At 52.6% G+C, this 11511-nt stretch overlaps 6 protein-coding genes across 8 annotated transcripts; 3 read left to right on the top strand and 3 right to left on the bottom strand.

Moving 5' to 3' along the window:
• Window positions 1-1183: 1183 nt before the first annotated feature.
• On the bottom strand, window positions 1184-3693 carry LOC112349126 (pentatricopeptide repeat-containing protein At4g02750-like). Its single transcript, XM_024682917.1, has 2 exons — window positions 3481-3693; window positions 1184-3334 (listed from the first exon to the last, which is right to left on the bottom strand). The coding sequence occupies exons 1-2, from the start codon at window positions 3691-3693 to the stop codon at window positions 1184-1186; spliced, it is 2364 nt and encodes a 787-aa protein (XP_024538685.1).
• Window positions 3694-3834: 141 nt separating this feature from the next.
• Window positions 3835-5322, bottom strand: LOC9658130. 2 transcript variants are annotated; one of them, XM_024683205.1, is made up of 5 exons: window positions 5194-5322; window positions 5071-5148; window positions 4911-4995; window positions 4658-4847; window positions 3835-4607 (listed from the first exon to the last, which is right to left on the bottom strand). In XM_024683205.1, the coding sequence occupies exons 1-5, from the start codon at window positions 5285-5287 to the stop codon at window positions 3885-3887; spliced, it is 1170 nt and encodes a 389-aa protein (XP_024538973.1). In that variant the 5' UTR covers window positions 5288-5322; the 3' UTR covers window positions 3835-3884. The 2 variants fall into 2 exon arrangements, with proteins under 2 accessions (XP_024538973.1, XP_002978191.1); XM_002978145.2 differs by having other exon boundaries at window positions 3850-4607; window positions 5071-5132; window positions 5190-5322.
• Window positions 5323-6012: 690 nt separating this feature from the next.
• Window positions 6013-7223, top strand: LOC112349209. 2 transcript variants are annotated; one of them, XM_024683215.1, is made up of 7 exons: window positions 6013-6275; window positions 6342-6423; window positions 6471-6530; window positions 6585-6749; window positions 6808-6936; window positions 6987-7075; window positions 7144-7223. In XM_024683215.1, the coding sequence occupies exons 3-7, from the start codon at window positions 6474-6476 to the stop codon at window positions 7220-7222; spliced, it is 519 nt and encodes a 172-aa protein (XP_024538983.1). In that variant the 5' UTR covers window positions 6013-6275; window positions 6342-6423; window positions 6471-6473; the 3' UTR covers window position 7223. The 2 variants fall into 2 exon arrangements, with proteins under 2 accessions (XP_024538983.1, XP_024538984.1); XM_024683216.1 differs by lacking the exons at window positions 6013-6275; window positions 6342-6423 and having other exon boundaries at window positions 6425-6530.
• LOC9653208 (protein MOS2) lies at window positions 7224-9140 on the top strand. Its single transcript, XM_024683201.1, has 2 exons — window positions 7224-8731; window positions 8803-9140. Exon 1 carries the CDS (start codon window positions 7276-7278, stop codon window positions 8713-8715), a length of 1440 nt encoding a protein of 479 aa, XP_024538969.1. The 5' UTR covers window positions 7224-7275; the 3' UTR covers window positions 8716-8731; window positions 8803-9140.
• Window positions 8733-9826, bottom strand: LOC112349208. The gene is made up of 6 exons (XM_024683212.1): window positions 9635-9826; window positions 9469-9579; window positions 9312-9407; window positions 9077-9249; window positions 8914-9019; window positions 8733-8858 (listed from the first exon to the last, which is right to left on the bottom strand). Exons 1-6 carry the CDS (start codon window positions 9803-9805, stop codon window positions 8829-8831), a joined length of 687 nt encoding a protein of 228 aa, XP_024538980.1. The 5' UTR covers window positions 9806-9826; the 3' UTR covers window positions 8733-8828.
• A 190-nt stretch (window positions 9827-10016) lies between these two features.
• Window positions 10017-11511, top strand: LOC9658131 (cyclin-dependent kinase B1-1). Its single transcript, XM_024683210.1, has 8 exons — window positions 10017-10326; window positions 10390-10534; window positions 10588-10649; window positions 10700-10811; window positions 10870-10963; window positions 11022-11091; window positions 11144-11282; window positions 11341-11511. The coding sequence occupies exons 1-8, from the start codon at window positions 10130-10132 to the stop codon at window positions 11431-11433; spliced, it is 912 nt and encodes a 303-aa protein (XP_024538978.1). The 5' UTR covers window positions 10017-10129; the 3' UTR covers window positions 11434-11511.

Genomic DNA, 11511 nt, shown 5'->3' on the forward strand with positions numbered 1-11511 from the left:
GATCGATGATCCTCAAGCGACCGCATCTTGGCAAGTTTCTCGAGAGAATGGCAAAGCTTTTTGATGTGGTGGCCTTCACGTCGCGCGCGCAGCGCCGCGCAGAGACGATTCTGGACGTGCTAGATCCCGCGAAGGAGTTCTTCAGCCGCAGGCTCTACCTGGATTCGTGCAAGAAGGGGGGCAAAGTGAAAGACTTGGCGGTGCTGGAGCGGCCCCTAAATCGAGTGATCATCGTCGACGACACGAGCTCCAAGTGCGTGCTGAATCCGGACAACTTGGTCCTCGTCTCGCGATTCAAGAGGCACAATCTCAGTACTGATCGCGGGCTTTTGGATCTAATTCCATTCCTCGAGGAGCTCTCCAAGGAAGAAGTAGAGGACGTGCGACCGGTGATCCATGCAAGGTTTGGGAAGAAGGTGATGAATGTGCTCAAGCAGCAAGAGCGAGATAGCGATCATCAGACCGGCGAAACCAAGATGAAAGGCCACCAGGTGGAGGGAAGTGGCCGGATCAACGCTCTGGGTCGGGCACTGACCAAGATCTTGAGGCACCGAGCTGCGGAGCTCAACCTGGAGATGCGCAGCGATGGCTTTTGCAAGGTGGCGGACCTCCTCCGGCTGGATTTCACAACGCGGTCCAAGGTTCCACTGAGCGCGCACACTGTGGAGGAGGTGCTCCAGGCCGTGGAGCAAGACTCCAAGGAGAGGCTCGCGACGATGGTGGACGAGAGTGGCGAGCTTCTGATTCGAGCAAACCAGGGGCACACGCTGCTCGATGCCGTTTGTAGCGACGATCTGCTGGAAGAGATCTCCATAGACGATAACTTGCTGGCGGTGTGTGTCCATGGAACTTTCAAGCACGCGTTGCCGGGCATCTTGCGGGATGGCCTCAAGACGATGGGAAGGAAGCACGTCCACTTTGCGGCTGGCCTGCCCGGAGCCGGAGAAGTCGTGAGCGGAATGCGAGGCAACTGCGATGCTCTCGTCTTTGTAAACGCTGCTCGAGCTATGGCGGACGGGATGAAGTTCTACGTCTCGAAAAACGGGGTGGTGCTCACGGAAGGCTTTGAGCAGTGTGTCCCTGCCAAGTACTTCGACAAGATTGTGGAGTGGCCGAGCAATGTCCTCCTCCACGATCGCGAAGAGATCACCGAGTAGAGCAAGTTCTCGGTTGCTAAAGAAAACTAAACGATTTCTTGACTACAAAGGTTGGAAGCCATAACATAAGTTTGCGGCTTGTGCAGGTCGAGCTTTCTCGTAGCACCGCTCCCTCGATGCTTTTGGGTCTTGCAAGCTCCCAGAAAGCACGTCCACTCCACGAGATCTGGAACAAACGGCATCGTCTCGACGAGCTCCTCAGCGTCTCTCAAGTATCCGGCCCGACCCACGAGATCCACCATGCAGCAGTAGTGCTGCTTGGTGGCTGGCACTTCAAAGTCGAAGCCCATGGACACGAAGCACTGGCGCGCGTCGTAGAGGCGGCCTCCATGGCTGGAGCCGAGAAGAACACAGATGAAAGTGGCGTCGTCGGCTGGGACGGCATCCACGGACATGCTGCAAAACAGCTCCATCGTTTGCTCGAAGCTACCTTCGCCAACCTTGTGAGAATTCGCCGCAAGGATGGAGTTCCAGGAGATGGTGTCGCGGTCTGGCATTGCGAGCAGGAAGGCCTTTGCTCTGGAGAGGCTTTGGCTGTGGCTGTAGGCAACGAGCATCGAGTTCCAGGAGACGATGTCCTTCTCGGGCATGGCGGCGAAGAATTCCTCGGCCTGCTGGAGATACCCGTTCCGGGCATACGCGAAGAGCATCGCCGTCGAGGCGACCGTGTCTTGCTCGGGCATTCCATTGAACGCGCTCTTTACCTCGTCAATATGCCCGCTCCGGGCATATGCCACCAGCATGGAGGTCCATGCGATGGCATCTTTCTCTGGCATCTCATCGAATATTTTCTTGGCCTCTTCCAGGTTGCCTCGCTCGGAATAGGCGTCGATCATAAAGGTGGCGCTCCCGGCGCTCCTCTCGGGAATATTCTCAAACAAATGTTTTGCCTTGTCAAGATGCCCGGATCCGGCATTTGCAGCCAGCATGGCAGTCCACGTCGCTAAGTTAGTCTCCGGCATGGACGAAAAGAGACGCGTGGCATCATCCTGGCGCTTGGTTTGCAAGCACGCTGCTTGCATGGAGTTCCACGACAGCACATCTCTCTCGGGCATTTTGTCAAAAAGGCTCTTTGCCAAGGCAAACTCCTTGTGCTCGGCATATGCCATGAGCAGGGAGTTCCACGAGATTAGATTCTTTTCGGACATACCGTCAAACACCCCCTTGGCCTGGTCTAGCTGAGACCTGCCGGCATATGCCGCCAACATGGCGTTCTTGGCGATCATGTCCTGCTCCGGCATGGAATCAAACATACGGCGCGCTGCCAGAATATCCCCGAAATGGGCATATGCCGTCAGCATGCACGTCCAGCACACAAGATCCCTCTCGGGGATGCTGTCGAATATCTCTTTTGCCTGGTCGGTTCTGCCCGCCTCCGCAAGCGCGCCCAGCATCACCGTCCACGACACGATGCTTCGGGCGGGCATTTGCCGGAAGACGGTGCTACCTTCCTCAAAACGCCCTCCCTCGAGTAGAGCCGTCAGGCAAGTATCCCAGGTGATCTGGTTTCGATTCCTGGCCGGCATGGATTTGAAGAGGTTCCACGCGGCATCCAGTTGGCCGTTTTGGGAATATCCTGCCAGCAGCGCGTTCCACGAGAACACATCCCTCTCGAGCATCTCGTCAAAGATTCGTTTTGCCTGTGCGATCTTTCCCCGCTTGGACAGCGCGGAGAGCATCATTGTGGAAGATACCGTGTCAAGCTCAGGCATCCTGGGGAAGAGATTCATAGATTCTTTCAGATGCCCTCTTTGGGCATATGCCGAAAGCATGGCTGTCCACGAGATAAGCGTCCTCTCCGGCATCGCGTCAAAGATATTCCTGGCATCTTCCAGATGCCCTCGCTGGGCATACGCGCTGAGCATGACATTGAAGGTGACCACATCCCTCTCGGGCATCCGGTCGAAGAGATTTCTGGCATCGTGGAGATTCCCGTTCTGGGCATAACCCGTGAGCATCAGCGCCCAGCTGTAATCATTCCTGGACGGAATGGAATCGAAGACTCGCCTCGCGAGGTCGACGCTCCCGCATCGCGAGTACATTTGGAGCAGAAGATTCGAGAGGAAAGTGTTTGTGATCCCGGGTGATGATTTAAGCAGCTCGGCGTGCAGATCTTTGGCCTGTGACAGCGTCCGGCACGATCGAATTCGCGAAACCGCGCTCGAATCTCCGCTGTGCTGCCCATTCATGAATCACACTCGCTACTAGCAAATCTGGACCGTATAATTCGAAAGCTTAACGGATCGAAGCCGTCCATTTATATGAAAGTTCAAGACCCACAAGCACACTTGGTCGTGGCGCATCGAGTCGTGATCTCTCTCACCGCTTTCTTGTCGCAGTAGAGCGAATTTCCACCTGGAAGCCCACCATTGCAGCACGCGCACTCGCAAATCCCATTGTAATTCCCTGTCGCGTCCTTTCGGCACGCGAATGGAAGATCCTTGCAGCGAGGGGGGCGAGTGTAAGCGCAATGGGCGATCTCACTCGCGAGCAAAGCAAACAACAAAACAAGCGCTACCCTCCCAAAACTTGCCATGGATCGCGATCGATCCTTTCCTGTAGTGCGTCGAGATAAGATCAAACGAGCCCAGTTCTTATAAGAACTCCCAGAAACATGAATCGTGGCACTAACGTGGCACCCTCTTTGACTATGGCGCTCTTTCTTTCTATCTCGAGATATATTCTAGTGTTTCTCGCAATGATAGTTTTTAGCTCTAGCAATGGATGTTACAGCGCTTCTAGCGTGTAGCTCTCGAGATTATCGTACACCTTGCTCAAGCTCTCGTCCGAAAGTTCCATCTCCTTTTGCGTCTCTGGGATCACTGGCGCTTGCTGCTTTTGCTTCATGAGAATGGTGACCAATCTTCGCACTGGCGGAATCTTCGCGCTCTTCTCCTCCATGGCACCGCTCGCAGCGGGATTTACTTGCTCGCCTTTGCTCGCTTCTCTCGTCGAGAACTGCTCCAGGTAGTTCCTCATCTCTCCGGAGCTGGAGAACGACCCGATTCCCTGGAAGAGATCCTCCCACGCGTTGATCCGACGCAAGCACTCCTTTCCATCCGGAGTCTGGACCTTCATTCGTTTCGTGTCCCTGCGGCCGATCCCTGCCTGCTGGTTGAACTCGCGAATCTCTAGCATGCTCTCCGACTCCGACTCCTTCTTCCGGAGCTTTGAGAAGCTCTTGGCGATGGCCTTTTGGAGCTTTTGTCTCTGGAGTTCGCTGTTCCTCGAGTCATGCCTGGCCAAGACTGCGGCCTGTAGCGAATCTTCCTGTCTTGTATCCGCTATGCCCTCCGTTACTGTGTCGTTCCTCTCGTCGAGTCCTACCACGCCTTCCAACAACGTAGAAGCTCGCATGTAACGATCGAAGGCCTCGTCTTCAAAGGAAAGATCTGCGTCTGCGTACGCTCTCATCTTGATCATTCTCCACGAGTTTATCATGAGCGCTTCCTAGAAGAAAACAACGTAAAAACTCGGTGGTCAAAGTGATACAAGCTTACCTTCTGTGCGTAGATGAAATTCTTTCGAGCTTTCTCCAGCCGCGCCTCTTTCTGATCTTCGGTTTCCACTGGAGGAGGCGCCGGCATCCGGACGATCGGAGACGTGTAAGGGACACGGTATCGCATCATCTGGTTCATGTAAGGAGATGAAACTTGTCCATTTGGAGGCCTCATGTATGGTGACATTCCCCTGAGCAAACCACCTTGAGTCCTTCTAGTTCTTTGGTTTCAGCAGACAAGAAATGAAACTTACATTCCAGGAGCCCACTGAAACTGCGCTGGACGAGGCTGTGGAACCTCCGGCGTAGGAGTCATTGGCCCTGTAGCTTGCTTAAATCCTGAGAGGAAGAGAAGAAGAAAAGATTTTTAAAAACATACTTCCCAAGTTCCCACCAAGAGAATTTTCAACTTACCGTGAGCTTGGCAGGGGTTCTTAGCCCTCACACAGCACGTCCCGCAAGCTCGGAAATCACATCTAGAAGAGAGAATCCCTGAGAAATCACCACACTGAGCTAGAGAAATTTTCGCATACTTGCCCATTGCCGTGTTGCCGCAGGTCACACACTTGGTCAGCTTCCTCTCCTGCTTGAAATTTTGGATCTGTGCAACGGCCGGCCGCGGCGTCGCCATCGCTGCTCCTCGGGCTCCCGGACTCGCCACGAAGACGAAAGAAGAATCGATTAGGGCAAAGAGCGCCCAAAGCGATCCTAGCCGTTAGGACCGAATTAAATCCTGGCCGTCCGTTTAAAAGCGCTCTGTCTCTTGGAGCCCTAGAATTTGATCGATTCGCGCGAGAAGAAGAAGAAGCAATGGCCGATTCCAGCAGCGACAGGACGGCGAGCAGCCGCAGTGTTCGTATCGCATCTCGGACGGCGTCGCTGCGATCGGCGTCCTCGGCAGGGTCGAAAAAGTCGCGATTCTATGGGCGGCGGAGCCTCAAATTCAGTCTCAGCGATGTCCCCAGCGTCGCCAGCCTCCGGATGTGGAGCTTCGGGCGGCCCGCCACCGCTGAGGCATCGGATGAGGCCAAGAATGTCCGGGATTGCTCCAGGAGCCTCCAGAAGCGAAAGACTCACATCATCGTCAAGGTTCGTGAAACTTTACTTTTCCTTCTTTGCTGGTTTTTATTTCTATGTTCAGGCTGTGCTACTGTAAATTTGGTCTCGGCTAGAAAGGGTGTCACTCCATTCCCACGAACAGGAGTTCTTGTCAAAAGTTCCAAAGCTATCTAGGCAGCAAAGTTTTCATCCAGAGGGTTTGCAGATAGTGTGTGCCTGATTCTATGATGTCTAGATTTCGTTGGATTGGACATTCACTATCTGCAAACACCTCTGATGGAATTCGTGAGTTTCATCAAGGTCCAGTCACTGGAGAGGACTAACGAGTGAGTTTGTTTACTAGACATGCTTCCCGACGCGTTTCAGGCCAATGAAAGGTAGTAGTGAGCGATCTGATTTGAAAATCGAATTCTAAAGGAAATGCTTTGAACAGAGAAGGAATATGAGCTGAAAGTGAAGCAGAAGAGAGCTGAGAAAATACTGGAGAAAGAGAGGTTGGAAAATTATAAGAAGAAGGACAGGTTTAAGTCGTTTGCAGCGCAACGGGCATCAGTTCGCAGGTAAGCATCTAAAGTTCTTTTAGTTCTGGGAGGTGATGGATTATGTTTGGTGGTTTTCTCGCTTAGATTCTTGAACGACACAGGATTTCGCCAGTCGATCACAGGAACTTTCCTTGACAACTCCGATGCTTTTCGTCGGAAGAGAGATGTACGCCAATTGATGTCTATGTCAAGTTTTTCATTGTTCCTTTTCAGGAAATGGAGGAGGCAGAGCCTGAGCCTCCAAGCGAGGAGGAAGTTGCGGAGGAGAAAAAGGTAAGACGATAAAAGTGTCACTTTTGTTGATTGAGATGGAGGCTGTTCTCGAAGATAGACGAAGACAATGCGTGGATTGTGAAAACTTTGGAAGATCACGACACGAGGGAGGATCTCGAGCAGCGAGTCATCCAGCATATAATGCAAGATCCCATCATCTTTAGATCTCTTCGGAACACTTTACGGATCGCTGAAGGAAACCGGCTAAGGCATCGCAAGGTAACCATTGATTTGAAAAAGCTTTGAAGCTCTAAAATCATCTCTGCGGCCCTGGCAGTCTCTAAAGAAAGAGTTTTACGACATGGAGAAAGTTTGGTCGACAGCAGATCTTATGAAGGAAACCGAGAACGCTTTAGTTCATTCGGACATGAGGCATAGAATTTACCAGCTCTACTGTGAACTCCGGGTAAAAAGTTCCATCTTTTCAACAATCTCTCATACAAGTGTTCTTCTCAGGCTGCTCAATCGAACAAAGTTCCAAGATTTTCATCAGCGTCGAGGGATCCAACTCCCACAAGTTTGTGCTACTGGGAATCCAATGAAAGGTGAGATAGATCTAAACAACCTGGAATTTTCTAGCATAGGAAGGTTCTGATCTTTCCGCGTTCTTCAGATATAAAATGGAGTGCTCGCTTGAGAAAGAACTACTGTCAGATCTCACAGTAAATCGATTGCGCAGTAAAGAGAGTTAAATGCTAGAGTTCATACAAAGGGTTCAGATTTTAGGGCTAGCTAGGGTTTGTAGATGGGCATGGAAGTAGCGGAGAGTGGATTCGCAGCTGCCTCGCACGAATCCTCGGCGACGGCAAATGGCACGGCGACGACGGCGAATGGAACTGTAAGATTCTCAATCTCCAGTCGCAAGCGGCAGCGAGTGATCGGCACCGGCAACTCGTCCGATCGCGAGCACGAGGCCGTGGAATTCGTGCGGTCGGTGGACGAGATTGGGATCCAGGTAGTCGGCGAGCCGAGCTCCAGCGGCGCGGCCATGGTGATCCCGCGCCTGGAGAACTCGTGGAAGCCGGAGAAACGGATGAAGAATCTCATGAGCGCGCCGGAGGACAGCGTCCAGGAATTCGTGGGGGAAGTTCTTCCCGCCGGCCCCGTTGAGGGCGTCCAGTATGGATTGTCGGTAAGATCGTCCAAAGCAGGAGGAGGAGGGAGCGTCAAGATGGATATTATGGAAGCTCGCGAGCTCCGCGCGAAGCTGGACAAGGAAGCGCTGGTGGATCACCTGGAATTCCTCCCCGAGTCGGCGTCTCTGGCGGCCTACGATGCGATGCCGGTGGAGAAATTTGGGCAGGCGCTGCTGCTGGGGATGGGCTGGAGAGATGGGCGAGGGATTGGGCGGAGAGCCACCGAGGACGTCAAGGCCACCGAGTTTGTGAGGAGGCCCGAGCGGCTGGGACTCGGGGCAGTGCCAGCTCCAAAGGAGGAGAAGAAGAAGAAGGTCATCAAGCCGGGCGAGAGCCGGGAGGCCAAGCCAGATCTAGTAGCTCCGGTTGGGCCGGATGGGAAGGTTCGTCACAGGGTTGAGATTGGCGAGAAGCTCGTCGAGAGGGCCAAGAGGGGAGTTTACGGTGGCAAAGTCATGACCATCGTCTCGGGGAGGCACGCTGGGCTGAGGGGCGAGGTTCTGGGTCGCAAGGACAAGGTGGCGAATCCGGGAGAGGTGGTGGGGGTGAAGCTGGCTGGTAGCGGCGAGACGGTGGAGGTGGATGCCAAGAACTTGGCGGACGTTGGCTCCGTCGAGGAGGAGAACGCGATGAAGAGGCTCAAGGAGCTGAGGATCCAGAGGGGCGATGGTGGTGGTGACGACGAGAGAGCGAGGCCCTGGCTGAGGAGCCAAATACGAGTGAGGGTCGTTAGCAAGCGGTTTCAAGGCGGGAGGCTCTACCTCAAGAAGGGGCGCGTGATCGACGTGGTGGCTCCGACGGTGTGCCATATTGTCTTGGACGAGAGCGGTGATCTTGTGGAGGAGGTGAAGCAGGAGTACTTGGAGACCGCGATTCCAAAGCCGGGCGGGCGTGTGATCGTCGTTGGAGGGAAGCTGAGGGGATCCATTGGGAAGCTGCTGGAGCGGGACAGTAAGAAACAGGTTGCGGTGGTCCAGATGGAGGAGAGCTTTGAGATGGCCACTCTCGACTTGGACCACCTTGCGGAGTTTACTGGCGATGGCGCTTGATCTCTACTGAGAACTGGTAAGAAAGAAAAGCAGCAAAGAGAAAGAGAAATACTTCATACGCTTACTAACTGCGTTGTGCTTGATCAGATGTTTCGCTCTTGGACTAGAAACCGTCATTTCTTTGGCCACTGGGGGCACACTATCTGCGCAAAATCGAGCCGGTTTGATTGCCAGTGGTGAGCTAAAGATTTATCATACCTCTAAGGTTGTGAAAGCTAATCGCATCCGATCGGCCACTAGCGATGCTTCCTCGGCTCGTCCTAACACCGCCATTTGTTCCAGCTGCAGTGTTTTCACTGGTAGCCTAGAGAAGAGAATAGAAGAGAAGAGATGAGAGATTGAAGTTATGGAGTTTATTTACCAGGCCATTCCCCGGTTGTAGTACGCGTTGGCGATAATGGAACAAAATCCTTTCCATTCTAAAAGAGACTCGGCTGTGACTGCCGAAGTTGTGGACCATCGTATCACTGTGGGTGGCGGGCTTGACATGATCGATGTAAAGACGATGATCACCCAAAGTATACATTCTTCTACCTGGGAAAAGATTTGAGGAACACAAGAAATATGTGAAGAACAATGGCGAGAACTTGTTCTACCTCTTTGGAAGTGATATTGGAATTCAAGAGCTCTTTTCTCAGGCCCTCTTCCGTGCAGCCGATCGCGTAAGCGGTCACTACAGCAGTTATGAAATCCTGCGCATAGGATAGTCCTGATCGATTGATTGATCGTGCTTTTGATCTTCTCGTTCTTTACCTGGAGATTGTTGCTGAATCCTCCTTGCACGACTTTCTTGTAGCGCTGGTGGAGTCCCAACGCAATGCTTGCCGTGGAGCGAAATTCATCGTCGTAGGCTCTTTGCGACCGCTGCCGAGAAGCAATCACGAAATATGGATGAGATTAGCGGAGAAAATCTTCGTACCGAGACGATCAAGCCTCGCAAGTCGTGCTGGCGGAGCGTCGAGAAGAGCCGGCTGTTGACGAGGAACGCGGCGGGGATCTTCCGCCTAGGGCAATTCTCCTGGAGCATCGACCATCGCGCGGCGCTCGCGAATTGGAGGCGGCCGCAGCATTGAAGAGCGGCGATTTGCATATCTTCTCCTCAGCAAGAATTTCTCTACCATTCCACACCTCGAAGTCCATTTTAAATTGGTGTCCATGTTTATCCGTACGCAGCTAGGGTGGCCACTGGCCCATTCGTACATGGCGCCAAAATGTTGGCGGGCGCTAGCTTTAGCAGCACAATCTCAGCTCTTCGAAAGTGCCCTAGTAGCGCTCGCCCTTCTCTCTCTCTCTCTCTCTCTCTCTCTCTCTCTCTCTCTCGATCTCTGGATTGATTTGTAGCGCCCGTCTAGCTATCGATCCACAGCTGCTTGGGCGCTTCTTGATGGGATTTTGATTCGTCTGGGCGATTTCGATGGACAACTATGTGAAGCTGGAGAAGGTCGGCGAGGGCACCTACGGCAAGGTCTACAAGGCTCGCGACAAGAACACCGGGCGATTGGTGGCGCTCAAGAAGACCCGCCTGGATATGCAAGACGAGGGCGTCCCTTCCACCGCATTGCGCGAAGTGGCGCTTCTCCATATGCTCTCTCAGAGCCTGTACGTTGTGAGGTATGATTTTTTCGCTGGAATCTTGCAAATTTGTGTTCTTTCTTCTTTTTTTCTTGCTACCAGGCTCTTGAGTGTAGAGCACATAGACAAGGGTGGCAAGCCTTTGCTATATCTCGTGTTTGAGTACCTGGACACCGATCTTAAGAAGTACATGGACTTTACCAATCGGCGCAAGCCTTTCGGCATGGACCACTTCAGAACAATCAAGGTAGATTTTTTCTCTTGGTTTTTATCTCTCGATTGATCGAGTTTGCTTCCCAGCATTTGATGTACCAGTTGTGCAAAGGCGTCTCGCATTGTCACAGCCATGGTGTCATGCACAGGTTAGCGTAAAGTTTCTGTCTATCTCGTTGTTGATCCTTGCATTTTCCAGGGACCTTAAGCCGCAGAATTTGCTCGTGGACCAAGATAAAGGTCTTCTCAAGATCGCAGATCTTGGGCTTGGACGAGCTTTCACCGTTCCACTCAAGAGCTACACACACGAGGTTTGCTCACGCATAGTTATCTCTTCTTTTTTTTCCCTGCTTACACTCTCTTCTTTAGATTGTTACGCTCTGGTACAGAGCTCCGGAGATACTTCTCGGAGCTTCACACTACTCCGTCCCCGTGGACATGTGGTCCGTCGGGTGTATATTTGGTGAGTCGAGGCTCGTGGAATTTTCTGATAGCTAGAACTTACTTTGACTTTTGTCCAGGCGAGCTAGCAAAGCGATCCCCTCTTTTCCCAGGCGACTCGGAGCTACAACAATTGCTCCACATATTCCGGTAAAACTCTCCCGAAACTGTGATTACTTGCTCACTCGCCTCTGCAAAAAAGATTGCTGGGAACTCCAAGCGAAGAGGTGTGGCCGGGAGTCACAAAACTCCGGGACTGGCACGAGTATCCCAAGTGGAGCCCTCAAAAGTTGGAGCTCGTCATTCCAGGCCTTGATCAGCAAGGCCTCGACTTACTCCAGGTAAGGAAGATTTGAGATTGTGGATCCATGGTTCCAAGTGTTAATTCTTTCGTCACAGCAAATGCTCATCTATGATCCAGCAAAGAGAATTTCTGCCAAGGCTGCGCTACAACACTCGTATTTCGACGACGTTGACGAATCCCAGTTTTGATCGCTAGGAGGGAAAACACTCTTAAATGTTTATGGATGGATAGAAAGGAAATAAAGGTTAAAAGGGGGTTTTCCAAAA

The sequence above is a fragment of the Selaginella moellendorffii genome, unplaced genomic scaffold (genome assembly GCF_000143415.4).
Source record: "Selaginella moellendorffii unplaced genomic scaffold, v1.0 SELMOscaffold_36, whole genome shotgun sequence".
NCBI lineage: Eukaryota > Viridiplantae > Streptophyta > Lycopodiopsida > Selaginellales > Selaginellaceae > Selaginella > Selaginella moellendorffii.

Coding starts and splice junctions, on each gene's coding strand:
- LOC112349126 (XM_024682917.1), bottom strand. CDS start 3,693: ATGGCAAGTTTTGGGAGGGTAGCGCTTGTTTTGTTGTTTGCTTTGCTC. Junction 3,335..3,480: donor TCTACTGCGACAAGAAAGCG/GTGAGAGAGATC, acceptor ATGAATGGGCAG/CACAGCGGAGATTCGAGCGC.
- LOC9658130 (XM_024683205.1), bottom strand. CDS start 5,287: ATGGCGACGCCGCGGCCGGCCGTTGCACAGATCCAAAATTTCAAGCAG. Junction 4,848..4,910: donor TTTCAGTGGGCTCCTGGAAT/GTAAGTTTCATT, acceptor TGGTTTGCTCAG/GGGAATGTCACCATACATGA. Junction 4,608..4,657: donor ATTTCATCTACGCACAGAAG/GTAAGCTTGTAT, acceptor GTTTTCTTCTAG/GAAGCGCTCATGATAAACTC.
- LOC112349209 (XM_024683215.1), top strand. CDS start 6,474: ATGGAGGAGGCAGAGCCTGAGCCTCCAAGCGAGGAGGAAGTTGCGGAG. Junction 6,531..6,584: donor AAGTTGCGGAGGAGAAAAAG/GTAAGACGATAA, acceptor CTGTTCTCGAAG/ATAGACGAAGACAATGCGTG. Junction 7,076..7,143: donor TACTGGGAATCCAATGAAAG/GTGAGATAGATC, acceptor CGCGTTCTTCAG/ATATAAAATGGAGTGCTCGC.
- LOC9653208 (XM_024683201.1), top strand. CDS start 7,276: ATGGGCATGGAAGTAGCGGAGAGTGGATTCGCAGCTGCCTCGCACGAA.
- LOC112349208 (XM_024683212.1), bottom strand. CDS start 9,805: ATGCAAATCGCCGCTCTTCAATGCTGCGGCCGCCTCCAATTCGCGAGC. Junction 9,250..9,311: donor CCAATATCACTTCCAAAGAG/GTAGAACAAGTT, acceptor ATCTTTTCCCAG/GTAGAAGAATGTATACTTTG. Junction 9,020..9,076: donor TACAACCGGGGAATGGCCTG/GTAAATAAACTC, acceptor TCTCTTCTCTAG/GCTACCAGTGAAAACACTGC.
- LOC9658131 (XM_024683210.1), top strand. CDS start 10,130: ATGGACAACTATGTGAAGCTGGAGAAGGTCGGCGAGGGCACCTACGGC. Junction 10,327..10,389: donor CAGAGCCTGTACGTTGTGAG/GTATGATTTTTT, acceptor TCTTGCTACCAG/GCTCTTGAGTGTAGAGCACA. Junction 10,964..11,021: donor GTCCGTCGGGTGTATATTTG/GTGAGTCGAGGC, acceptor ACTTTTGTCCAG/GCGAGCTAGCAAAGCGATCC.